The 13,801-nt window shown below is 45.0% G+C and overlaps 1 protein-coding gene across 1 annotated transcript in view; it reads right to left on the reverse strand.

The window, feature by feature from the left end:
* Window positions 1-13,801, reverse strand: part of MTMR7 (myotubularin related protein 7) — a 67,203-nt gene that overhangs the window by 34,479 nt on the left and 18,923 nt on the right. Inside the window, exons 5-6 of the mRNA XM_035003833.1 lie at window positions 11,717-11,845; window positions 3,797-3,931 (exon numbers count right to left, since the gene is read on the reverse strand). Of these exons, the coding sequence (XP_034859724.1) occupies window positions 3,797-3,931; window positions 11,717-11,845 (264 nt within the window). The remainder of the gene's footprint in view (window positions 1-3,796; window positions 3,932-11,716; window positions 11,846-13,801) is intronic.

Genomic DNA, 13,801 nt, shown 5'->3' on the forward strand with positions numbered 1-13,801 from the left:
CCCACTAAAAGAGGAGGTCCTAGATTCTCCTCTTTCAGGCACCCCAATCTTTACAACAGATTCTCTCAGACCCCCCCCCGAGGATTTGGTGAGTAGAAACCACCTAATTACCGATCCCAGAGAAACACAAAAATACCCAACATCCTGTAGTGCAACTAAAAAACTGCTTACAGGGTGCGATTAGAAGCCATAACCATAAAGCTGTCTTTGGAGAAGGAGCAAGGACAAGAGGCTGAGCATTAGCGGAGGCGGGTGGTTACCTAACCTCCCCCCTTCTCAGCACTGCTCAGGGCTCCCTCCCAAGGTGCTGGCAGCAGAGCCCAGCTCAGAGCCCTCGTGGCTCCTCTGACCCTGGCCTGATTCCGGATGAGCTTCTGGTTGGTTCTTCAGCTCCGTGTCTCCAGGTTCACTAGGTGTGTGCTCGGAGGTGCCAACCGTCCTGAGGCTGATGTGGACACAAGGCTCCCCTGGAGATTGCTGTGAACAGCACTGTGGTCGAGTGGAAGGAGCACAGGCTTTGGCCACAGGTGAGCCCGGATTGGCACGTGGGCTCTGTCCTGAACTCTGCAACCTTGGGCAGATTATTTAACCTCTCCAAATCTACATCTCCTCGTTTTCAGGATTATTGTAAGAATTAAACGAGCATTATTACAAGCTCAGCAAAGTCCCAGGCTAAAGTAACAAGAAGTCGTCGACAAGGCTGAGAGAAAATTAGTTCCTCTCATTTTACAATTCAACGTCTAGTGCATCGATACTGTTTCCTATCTTCTTAAGGCACCAAATCCCAGCAGTAATATATGACCCCAAGGGTATAGTTGTTTTTGAGCAGATATTCAATACATGCTGAGGACCTCACCGCCTCTGCCTCCCAAGATTTTAATGTCAACAAGCAATTCAGAAGGCTTTCATCTCAACAGGCAGCGTGTGGGGTGAGCCTTGCTCCCAGGGCAGGAATGATCCAGATGCTCCCGATCCTGAGAGCAAACCCAGGGCAGGGGCCCCATTTCCCACTGCCACTGCCTATAGCAAGCTTGAGCTCCATCTCCTGGCTACCAAGGAAGCCTAACACTCGGGAACCAAAAATCAACAGCCTTGTTCTTGAACGAACAGATCTAAGCAGTTTAAAACTCACGTGAAGTGTGGGGATGTGTGAGCAAATACAAGAATGGGGCCCTCGGAGGAGACACCAGTTTTCTTTAATGGATCAGCATCAAACTTCTTATCGCCTCAAGTAAACACGCTTCATGCTAAATATACCCTTCAAATCAAAATCCTCTGGATTAATTCATTTTAAATCCGGAATCCGCCTGGCTCAACAACTGCCACACGTCCCAAAAGGTTTATGTGGCATAGTACACACTTGCATCACTGGCCCTGGAACGAGTAGGTAAATCTGTCTGGCTTTTTTTTTTTAATCTGGGAACACAGGACAGGAGAAGGGCACCCCAATTCAGGAAAGCCCCTGCCCTTCCCTTTCTTACCTCGGGCTCAGTACATGTGCCTAAGACGTAGGCGTTCTTTAATTCACCTCTGGTCACGAGGAAATGCCAAACAGCTGCACTTTACTTACACGGAAGGTACAATGAAGAGGACAGAAAAGAGTCAAGGTTAGCAGGGAGGGGTGACAGTGCGATGGGCCAGAGAGAAAAGCACACATGCAAAGAGAACAGTAAAGTCAGAGGGCTGCTGGTATCTTTCAGGTGAAAATCTACCAGCAGACCAGCTTTGTTTTGTTTTTGTTTTGTCTTCCAGTTGGAAATTCTTACCAGTGTGTTTTGTTTTCAGACTACCTAAAAGGAAGAGAATCCCCTACGTATCATCTGCTGGAACAGGATCTGGCTGTAACATGGGTTGTATCGTTGATCTCCGGGGCAGATTTGCTGATCTGGTATCTGAGAGAGACGACTTCACCGCCGCCCCGCCCACCAGTACCCCACAGCTGCACTTCGGTCAGGAGCTTGGGACTGCTGGAGGTCACGGGGACGACCAGGGCGCTGATCTTACTTACACCAGGAAAACATCAAGTTAAGGGAACCAGGCCATGAATCACAGCATTTGATGACATGAGGCTCAGAGAAGCATTGAAAACTGCCAGGGTCTGAGTGCCCACATAATGGGTAATACAAAATTCTCAATTCTCATATGGCCCATGAGTATAGACTATGTCTATAGTTACCTAGTCTACACATCTGTGTATACTTTTAAGCGACTGGGGCTGTCGGTCATAATTCCTACTTCCTGTTCTAATGTTTCTTGTGTCCTTATGCTCTTTTTAGAAAATAGCTTCGTTGGAGGGGCGCCTGGGTGGCTCAGGCATTAAGCATCTGCCTTCGGTTCAGGTCATGATCGCAGGGTCCTGGGATCGAGCCCCGCCTTGGGGTCCCTGCAGGGAGCCTGCTTCTCCCTCTCCCACTCCCCCTGCTTGTGTTCTCTCTCTCGCTTTGTCTCTCTCTGTCAAATAAATAAAATTTAAAAAAAAAAAAAAATAGCTTCGTGGGCATATAACTCACAGGCCATACAATTCATCCGCTAAAATTGCACGATTCAGTGATGTTTGGTATATTTAGAGAGTTGTGTAACCATCACCACAGTCTATTTCTAGAACATTTTAATCACCCCAAAATGAAACCCTCTACCCATTAGCTGTCACCCCACTTCCTCCAATCCTCTTAACTCGAGGCAACCACCAGCCTACCTTCTGTCTCTATGGATCTGTCTGTTCTGGACATTTCACATAAATGGAATCAGACAATGCATGGGCCTCTATGACTGAGAGATACTCTGCAAGATGGACTTGGCTTACCCCTTGACAACTAGATCCATTATTTCCTGTTGACTGTTTTATTAAATTATAAAATCAGTATATGAATACATGCAAAATTAAAATAATATTTTGGGGCGCCTGGGTGGCATAGTCGTTAAGCGTCTGCCTTCGGCTCAGGTCACGATCCCAGAGTCCTGGGATTGAGCCCCACATCGGGCTCCCTGCTCGGTGGGAAGCCTGCTTCTCCCTCTCCCGCTCCCCTCCCCTGCTTGTGTTCCCTCTCTGTCAAATAAATAAAACTTCAAAAAAAAATTTTTTTTTTCAAACAAGAGACATGTAGAAAGTTCTCTACCTCTCTAAATCCTCCCTTCTCCATGGAATTTTAACAGGTTGTTGTTTATCCTTCCAGATCTTTTCTTATTTTAACAGAAATTTTTATATGCCTGTAGTTTTATTTGACATAAACACAATAGTATACATATTATTTTGTGATTTTTTTTTTTTTTACTTGACATTGTATATTGTAAATCCTCCCGAGTCACAGATCCAGATCGCTCTACAAGGTTGAATTTGAAATAGTATAGCTGAACACCTCACAAAACATGAACTGTGGGAGCTCCGCAGTAATTTCTTACTGTTAGAGCAGAAACGGTCAATTTTAAAAATAAACCCAAAAAATAAATAAATAAATAAATAAACAATTTGGTGTATTTAGGAGAACAAGCTCCAAAATTAAACCACACTCACTGGTTGTCTGTACCGTGTACCTGGCACGATGCTAGGAGCATCTCGAAAGGCTCTGCGTGATGAGGATCCTAGGACACCCCCGGAAACAACTCGCAGGTGCAAACACACTCACCCGCGGAGAAACACTCAGCCGAGCAGGGCGGCCCCATCCTGACTACACAAAGAGGAACAGCGCCTTTGCCAGTGAGGCACCCGGAGCGGGGACGACAGTCTGTTTACCTTTGTCTCGTCTCCAGGTTCACGATTCAGGGCTGCAAAGACATGCACAGGAACGGCAACACTTACTTTGGGCCGGGTGTCCACGACGTAAATGAAGTCGCTTCCCGGATTGGCTTTCCTGATGGCCTGGAGCATCTGCTCGTCCTCGAGGCACCGGGCGCTGAAGCCGGACAGGGGCTGGCTGCTTCGGCAGATGGAGGCCTGCGGGACACGGCAGCGTCAGCTCCCACTGATACCTCGAGACCGCGGCCCCAGCAACGAGCCCCAAGCCGGCTTGTAGAAGCATCTTCATGCCTTCCAAACATCGAGCTTGGTTTCTTTTTAATTCAGGCCAGAGAAACCACTACCAGGGCAAGCAGTGCAAAGTTTCTCTGCGTAAGAAATTAGGAGTGAATATGGATGTTCAGATAGGATCTAAATTATGAAATACAAAGCCATTTACGTAGCCTACTTTCCCTTTCACTGGTATTATTTCATTTTCCTGCTGAAGGTAGAAATATAAAGTAAATAACTATCCTCCTAAAATTTACAAGATACTGCTAATAGCAAGACTAGTAAAATATAAATAAATAAGTAAGTTATTGTGTCATGTTTTCCATCAATTTTTACCAGCTCGTTTGGAAACATCACAAATACTAAAAACCAATTCTAATCCTAAATGTCCGGGAAGTTTCTGCTGTGATGAAAGGCCAGGCGGCTGCTACCTTTGCCACCCAGGAGAGCAGGCACTCCCCCGGGCTGCCCCTGGTGAGCTAGGAGCAGGGGGTTCCTCTGGAGTCAGTCTGCGTTCCAGTCTGCCATTTCCCTAGTCTGCGATTCTGACAGCCGACATGTGCAATAGCGTAAACCTTTCCCTGAGGTATTAGGAGGGGAGTGTGGGTACATCCTCGCAGCTATAAAACTGAGACTTTTGAGGCAAAGTGCTTTTTAGGGACGTAGATTTTATTTTAACACTTAAAGGAACGACTCTTGCCAAGAATCCACACTGAGGCTGTGAGCCCACTGGATGAGAGTGGGGGCCGGTGAGGAAGAGAGGCCTCTTGCCGCAGGCGGGCAGGCGAAGCAGGGCAAACTCCCTGACAATGGCGGTGGCAGAGCCCACTCAGGGTGCCCGCCCTGCAGGACTCTGTCCAGGAAGGGACAGCCCAGCTCTGAGTCCAAGCACAGCTTAACTGTCCCTGAAGTTCAACCCAGGACAACTTAGCTAGGGTTTGGGCTTCCCCAGAAAAAAAGGAAGCGTCGGTGCTCCTCACTGGAAAAGGTGGGAATGTTTCTCAATAACTATACCATCCTTCAGCTGAGGACCTGCAGGCAAGCCCGAGAACCGCAGAACAGCTCGATGCATAACTGGGCCACTGCCAGAGCGTTCCAGAACCACCCTGTAACAGCGAGGGCAATCACTGAGGTTGGTCAAGAACTCTGGGGCACCTGGGTGGCTCAGCGGGTTGAAGGTCCGACTCTTGGCTTCAGCTCAGGTCATGGTCTCAGAGTTGTGGGATCGAGCCCCGTGTCAGGCTCCCCGCTCAGTGAGGAGTCTGCCGGAGATTCTCTTCTCTGCCCCTCCCCGCTCACTCACATTCTCTCTCTCCCCCTCTCTCAAATAAATCAATCTTAAAAAGAAAAAAGAGAAAAAGAACTCTGGGCCCTGCAGCGAGGTTCAGAATCCAGGAGAAAGGACTGGGGGGCCCGAACCCGGATGAGGACAGCTGGGAAGAGGGAGGTCCTGGAGGAGAAAGGCAAGCAGGGCAGGGACCAAAGGCGGGCTGGGAACAAAAGGCAAGCAGCTTCGATGGAGAGAAAGCAAATCGCCCCAGAGGGCTTTCCTAATGCTTCCCCTGTGGGTCCTGTTTCTTCAGGCTCTGCCCCCCTGTCCTGAGGGCATTCTGGCAGCTGAGAGAACAGTTCCGAGCTGGTTCTACCTGACACTTCTTTGGGGTTGAAGAGATACTAGTTAACACAGCTACCACTGGGTAATTCCTTAGAGTATCGGAAGAGTTAGACGGGAAGGAAACACATTTACACGCTGAGAATTTGTCTGAGAATGCACACACCACACCTGAACCCCCTGACCCAGAGGGACTCCAACTAGGAAACGAAGCCAGGGAGTGACAAGGACCATCAGCAATTACCTGCAGGATGCGGGCAGCCAGTTTTAAGTGAGGGGTTAAGTCAGAATAGTTACACTAGGCAATGTGGTCAATAAACTAAACCAGATAGATTAAACCAACTATGTTTTAATATTTCATAGTTATATTTTCTTAATAACCTATAGACATACTCCACAGGGACTTCTTCATTGCCTTGGGGCTAACATATAGTTACCAATTTTGTATGGAGCATAAGTAGCCTTGGGTGCGTCTGCTCACCTTGAACATACCCCAGACCGTCCTGCTGTTGAGAGAATATTACCCTTGCCTGGCAGCCTTTCTAACTGATGTCGGTCACCTGAGCGCAGAGGGAAAACTCTTCAATGGTAAACTGTCATGGGAGCATCTCATCTACAACACTACTAGGAATTAAAATACCCAACATTTTTTGAATGCTTATTATGTGGCGAGCACTATTATAAAAACTTTGTTATTTTTTTTCTTCCTTATTTTTTTGATGTAATGTTCCATGATTCATTGTTTGCATTTAACACCCAGTGCTCCATTCAATACGTGCCCTCCTTAATACCCATGGCCAGGCTAACCCATTCCCCCACCCCCTCCCCTCTAGAACCCTCAGTTTGTTTCTCAGAGTCCATAGTTTCTCATGGTTCGTCTCCCCCTCTGATATCCCCCTTCATTTTTCCCTTCCTACTATCTTTTTTTTTCTTTAACATATAATGTATTATTTGTTTCAGAGACACAGCTCTGTGTTTCATCAGTCTTACACAATTCACAGCGCTCACCATAGCACATACCCTCCCCAATGTCTATCACCCAGCCACCCCACCCCTCCCACCCCCCACCACTCCAGCAACCCTCAGTTTGTTTCCTGAGATTAAGAATTCCTCATATCAGTGAGGTCATATGATACATGTCTTTCTCTGATTGACTTATTTTGCTCAGCATAATACCCTCCAGTTCCATCCACGTTGTTGCAAATGGCAAGATTTCATTTTTTTGATGGCTGCATGATATTCTACTGTGTGCGTGTGTGTGTGTGTGTGTATCTACACCACACCTTCTTTATCCATTCATCTGTTGATGGACATCTTGGCTCTTTCCATAGTTTGGCTATTGTGGATATTGCTGCTATAAACATCGGGGTGCACGTACCCCTTCAGATCCCATTTGTATCTTTGGGGTAAATACCCAGTAGTGCAATTGCTGGGTCATAGGGTAGCTCTATTTTCAACTTTTTGAGGAACCTCCATACTGTTTTCCAGAGTGGCTGCACCAGCTTGCATTCCCACCAACAGTGTAGGAGGGTTCCCCTTTCTCCACATCTCCGCCAACATCTGTTGTTTCCTGACTTGTTAATTTTAGCCATCCTGACTGGTGTGAGGTGGTATCTCATTGAGGTTTTGATTTGGATTTCCCTGATGCCAAGCGATGTTGAGCACTTTTTCATGTATCTGTTGGCCATTTGGATGTCTTCTTTGGAAAAATGTCTGTTCATGTCTTCTGCCCATTTCTTGATTGGATTCTTTGCTCTTTGGGTGTTGAGTTTGATAAGTTCTTTATAGATTTTGGATACTAGCCCTTTATCTGATATGTCATTTGCAAATATCTTTTCCCATTTTGTTGGTTGTCTTTTGGAACTTTGTGTTATTTTTATTTAATCTTCTCAATTACCATCTATGATTTGCTTCATTTTACAAATGAGGCAACCGAGGCAACAGAGAGGTGAAGTAACTTGCTCAATGTTACACAGCTAATAATTAGGGAAGCCAGAAATTCCATCCAGGCATAACATTTTCTGATCCTGAGTTCTCAACCAAAATAATATAGCACCGAGGTACAGAAATAAGTCAGGAGACATGAGAGAATTAAGATGCGGCATCCAAGAAGGTCTGGCTTTCAATCCACAGTTTGCTTTCACTCGGTATATGATCTTGGGTAACTGACCTATTGTCTTTGAACTTTGGTTTTCTCATCTACAATATGAGGATAATAATATCAAAACTACAGAGTATGATGAGGTTTATAATTTTCCTAGAACTGTACCTAACACATAGTGAGATTTAATAAACATTAGTTATAAAAGGAAGAGAAAATGTCTGTATTTTTCTTAAGGGAAATCACTTCTTTGGAAATCTTACAGAGTTTGGTTTCCCAGAGATTTGTACTGTGAATTTGGGAGATCACGCTATTAACCATTTAAGTAAAACTGCTTTCTTAAAAATGAAACAAGATGAAACCAGAGAGGGAGACAAACCATAAGAGACTCTTAATCTCAGGAAACAAACTGAGGGTTGCAGGAGTGGAGGGGGGTGGGAGGGAATGGGGTGGCTGGGTGATGGACATTGGGGAGGGTATGTGCTATGGTGAGCGCTGTGAATTGTGTAAGGCTGATGAATCACAGACCTGTACCCCTGAAACAAATAATACATTATATGTCAATAAAAAAATTAAAAAAAACATAACTGAAACCTTTAGTAAGAAAGAACAAAGTATACGGCAATTATAAGGGCTGGTAAATAACATGCACAGGCTTCCGAATGTAAGCGGCATTTCTAATTTATACATCTCTAACTGTTATCTACAAAGCTGTTAGTAGTTTGATATCCAAAGGGAGTATGGATGGCTCTATATAACCCCTGGGCAGTTCAAGGCCTAAACTTTTTATTCTGGGCTCTCCCTTGACATCGGTAAAATTGGGAGGACCTCAAATGACCAACAACAAGTGCCCCTTCACCCCTTGCTCCTATGGATAAAGCCCCCCGGCTAACCCTCCCTCCAGACCTGATTCAGCTCCTGCACCTGCTCATCTCTGAGTAGCGGCTTTCAGTACCCTGCCAGCCCATGGAATTCAACAAGCCAATCACATGCCCCCGTAGGAACCTGAGGTCACCGTACCCCTCACTACAAAGCCTGCCTCCCACAGTCCCTGCTGGTTCACTCTATTCCTGAGCGCCACCCCCGGGTGCCCTGCATGGCAGGCAGTGTCCTCCTCCCCTGGGAAGTGAGTACACACAACTCAGAAACCGCTGAGAACCGCTTCTGCCCAGTGTCGGGTGTCATGTGGGCAGCCTTCCCTGGAATCCTAGGGCAGGGATCCTCTTCTCACCAACAAATGACTAGGAAGTGATTACAACACCACGTATCACAAAAGCTGATATGAAAGGGATGATGCCCCCTCAGCAGGGACATTTATATCAAAGGATTCTCCCCCAGGACTTCTAGCTCATGCAACGATGTGCATTTCCCGTCATAATCTAACTCCCGATCCCACTACCGCACATTAGCCAAGCCACCTCACCAGCCAAAGGGGCCCTTAAGTAACACAAGGATATGGGAGGAACAATAGTTTAACTAAAAGATATGATATTTTTATTCACAAGCAGTAAGTTTTATTGGCTGAGGAATACATATTCTTAAGTCTAAAATGTCTAAAATCACAAAAAGGGAAGAAAGATAGATCAGCAAATTTACATAATCCACCTGTTTCCTTTTTTTTTTCCCCCTGTTTATTTTTTATGGAAGACTGCCTGGTTTATGTATGCGTTTTCCAGAGCAATGACAGCATGAACTGCTGCTTTGTTATCTCACACATCATCCATTTAACCACAGAAATCCACCTTTGACAGTATTTCCCTTTATAAAAATCCCTGGATGCATCAGAAGCATTTACATCATGAAACTTGATATTGAAACCTAAATGTTGTTATAAAACACAAAATGGATCATTCCGCTCCATGCAGGACGGAATTTAGTTCCTGGGGTTGGGAGAGTGGGTATGCATGTCCGGGCACATGAACTGTTTCCCTGGGGTAACCAGTTCATCGAGCAATGCTCAGAAGCACATCTCTATTTTGTACTTTGTAAGAAGAGCTAAAACATGAAGCATTATCTTCCTGAAAGTTCTAACTACAGGAAATCAGTTATTTTCAACTATAAATGAGGGCTGCATGGCTCATTTTCAAGCCTGGAGATCAAGTCAAGATCTTCCAAGAGGAGGAATATAACTATGAAAAGCTGAGGCCAGTAGGTGAAGAGCTTCTGGGGTCTAACTGTTAAGACTTCTATCCTGTTCTGAGACATCGCACACTTGCCCTTCGCAATAATTACAAATGACCAAGAAAAAAGTCTCTTTTCTCAAGAACATCAAAACAGAAGGAAAAGAAGTAGGGTAGACACTACGCTCACTTTTTAAATACCTAACCCACCTTCACCTCTTAAACAACAATAAAAGAAAGGATCCTCCCTCTCTTACTTCTTTATCAATGGATGTTACAAAAAGTGTCAATGTTACCGGCATCCTAATTTCAAATACAATGTCATGAAATTCCCTATTCCCTCCATCTTTTTTTTTTTTTTAAAGAAATTCACATCTTTCTTTTACCACTTCTCCAGTTCTATGTAGGCTGAAATATAGTTGGAGTCAAGTAATACAGAACATTAATAATATACTTGCCTTTTTTAGACCCCAGTGAATGTAACTAAAAGTAAGACAGTTTATATCCTTTCAATTAATGGAACTTGCACTGCTCTATGAATATTTGCCTCCAAAGCAGGCAGCACAGAAGGTTATAAGCTTACTTGGGTGCAGATGGCATTGCTCAAGGTATTTCTGGAAACCTCCTCTTAGAATCGGACACAGACCTGACCCTCCCTCGCCCATAGGTACATGTGTGAGCAGTCACACACACATCTGTTGCAATTGTTTATGGCTGTGAATTTGCCTTTGAATCCAAAACTATATCATCTAGCTTGAAAACCCAACTTTTCACCCCACTGAAGTCAAATAACTTCTGAAGTGGGTGGCAAAGACCATTCTTGGCTCCCCAAATTTGTTTTCTTGCCCTTCCCAGAAATGGAACCACAATTTTTAGTTATTTACACAATTACCCAGGAGAGTGTATTTTCTCACCTGCCCTGCACAGTTCTGACCAACAGGATGTGAGCAGAAGTGTCGCGTGGCAGTTTTAGGTTTCCTCAGAAAGCTGTGAGGGCCTGTTATCCCCCCACCCCCTGCTGCTCTGTGGAAATGGTGGCTGGTACTAAAGTCATCTCCTATACCACTCAATGAGGATCAAAGACAAAGGAAGGCAGAGCAGAAAGGTGCAGGAGCTCAGGTCTCTGAGGGCTGAGTAATGGACAACCGAGACTCTGGGCCTGGACTGCCCACTTTTGGAGTTTTACGTGAGAGAAAATAAAGTTCTATCCTGTTTAAGGCACTGTTACTTAGAGGCCCTGTTAGTTGCAGACAAATCTAATCCTAGCTTTTATAAATAATTCTTTTTTAAGTAGGTTCCACACCCAGCGTGGAACCCAACACGGAGCTTGAACTCATGACACTGAGATCAAGACCTGAGCTGAGATCAAGAATCAGATGCTTCACCAACTGTGCCACCCAGGTGCCCCTTATAAGTAATATTTAAAAAATAAAACCTGCTCTCCGTAAACAAAGATTTCTTATACTGAGGATGCTCAGAAGAGTGTGCCATTAAAGAAAAGAAGGTGCCATGGATTCTGGAAGCTTTACTAAAGCAGGCATTTCAAAGGATCTCTAGCGCTGTTTGAAGGAGCACAGAGCTTCCCAAAGTGACCACTTAGAAAAGGACAGGCATTCGTTTGGATGATTAGGTTTAGGTATTTTCTGACAGTATCCCATTACTTTATTATCAAATAAACATGAAAGGTCAGCTTCTACCTGAGGTAAGAGTTTAAGCAGAGTTGTGTTATGTAATAGTACACAGCAATACCCACATACCTTTAAGAATTCAAACACACACACACACACACACACACAGAGCAGAAGGCCGCTAGAAAAATGCCTGTTTATGATAAAACAAGAAAAGCAAAGCATAAAACAAAAGCATGCCTTGAGACTTACGTGGTTATCTTTATAGTAGTAAGAAAGGGCAGGAAATCGCCGTCTGCTCCGGAATTTGGAACTCCCCACAATGATGTGTGCCGTGGCCGATTTGGGAACATACAGTTCAGTAGGGTAAGAATCACAAACCTGTCACGGGAAACACATGGGGACTTTGAGGCCATCTCGTAATGCTTTGTGAACTGCCGCAATATATTCCATTCACCAGACTTACTTATAAGTTGTACATTTAAGTTTTTTGTTTTTTTGGTTTTTTTTTTTAGATTTTTTTTTTACTTATTTGAGAGAATGAGCGAGAGAGAGAGAGAGCGCGCACAAGCCATGGGGGGAGGGGAGGCAGAGGGAGAAGCAGACTCCCCACCCAGCAGGGAGCCTGACGTGGGGCTCGATCCCAGGACCCTGAGATCATGACCCAAGCCGAAGGCAGACACTCAACCAACTGAGCCACCCAGGCACCCCCATTTTTCTTTTTTTTCTTTACAATTTTTTTTTATTATGTTATGTTAGTCACCATACAGTACACCATTAGTTTTTGATGTAGTGTTCCATGATTCATTGTTTGCATATAACACCCAGTGCTCCATGCCCATCACCGGGCTAACCCATCCACCCACCCCCCACTCCTCTGAAACCCTCAGTTTGTTTCTCGGAGTCCATAGTCTCTCATGGTTCGTCGCCCCCTCTGATTTCCCCCCTTCATTTTTCCCTTCCTTCTCCTAATGTCTTCCATGCTATTCCTTATGTTCCACAAATAAGTGAAACCACATGATAATTGACTTTCTCTGTTTGACTTATTTCACTTAGCATAATCTCCTCCAGTCCCATCCACGTTGATGCAAAAGTTGGGTATTCATCCTTTCTGATGGCTGAGTAATATTCCATTGTATATATGGACCACATCTTTATCCGTTCGTCTGTTGAAGGGCATCTCGGCTCTTTCCACAGTTTGGCTATTGTGGACATTGCTGCTTAAGTTTTCTTAACCAAGTTACGGAGGAGGCTATTTTGAAGAAAGCAACAGCCACTTCAAAGAAATGAAGAGCTGTTGATTCCATGACATCAGAGCAAAGGGAAGCAAACACTCTTTAGCAGTCTGTCCTGGTGCACTGTCCCTTCTGAGGGCACTTCGAGGGGCAAGACAGTGACAGGTGAGCATTTCTTTCATCAGAAAGGGAGAGATTATAGTTCGACATCCTGGTAGCTGAAAAAAATGAGCCGCCTGTTTTGAGTGAAAGATAGCCCACCAGTGGGTGGCAAGCACCAGCAGTGTGCCCATGACAAAGCCCATGCCCTCGCTGGATACTTCTCCCCCTCCATCTTCCCAAATCTCTCAAGTCTCCTCCATTCTTCAGGGGACAACCCAACTCCGCCTCCTTCAAAAAGCTTCCTCCCTGGGCTTCCAGCTCAGACAAGTTTCTAGATCTGACTTGGTACCACACAACATAACAGCTTTATTTTTGTTTCTTCTGTGTGATTTCACCAATGGTAAGAAATGATTTTACTCTTTCTGTGCATTGCTAGTGGTGATTCCCACAGTGGAAACTCTAGAGCCTTGGAATGATCTTGTGATTTAGTAAGGAATCAGTTTAGAACGTGGCTCTGATTTGCCAACTTCATGACCTTCAGAGAGTCAAACTACGCTGACCTCTAAAACTGATAAAACACAGAAATAATATCCCACGGGGTTGACAGAAGGGTCAAATCAGATAACACCCATGACAAAGCACTTTATAAACCACTGGGTCTGACAGAAATGTGAGGGGTGGCAATGGTAATCACCAACTTGTTGCTCAGCATGTATTTCATTTTGACATCAGCCCATCAATCTCTTTGCAATGTGAAGATTGCTCAGATAGCAATTCCTGGGTTTTGCCAAAGAGCCGTTTCTTTCCCAGAAGTCAAGCATCTTCCTGGCCATTTCAAGAGGAGTCCTCCAGGAGGAGTAGCAACAGGGAAATCTGTCAGCCGCACGAACTCTGTCCAACCCTGCTCTCACCTACCCCTCTGGAAAGATAGAACTGGAAGGAATGAAAACCCACCCCAAGTAAGAGCCCAGCCTCTGCACCACAGCTCATGACAATTGTC

This window comes from Mirounga leonina, unplaced genomic scaffold (genome assembly GCF_011800145.1).
Source record: "Mirounga leonina isolate KUSES-001 unplaced genomic scaffold, KU_Mleo_1.0 Mir_128, whole genome shotgun sequence".
Lineage (NCBI taxonomy): Eukaryota > Metazoa > Chordata > Mammalia > Carnivora > Phocidae > Mirounga > Mirounga leonina.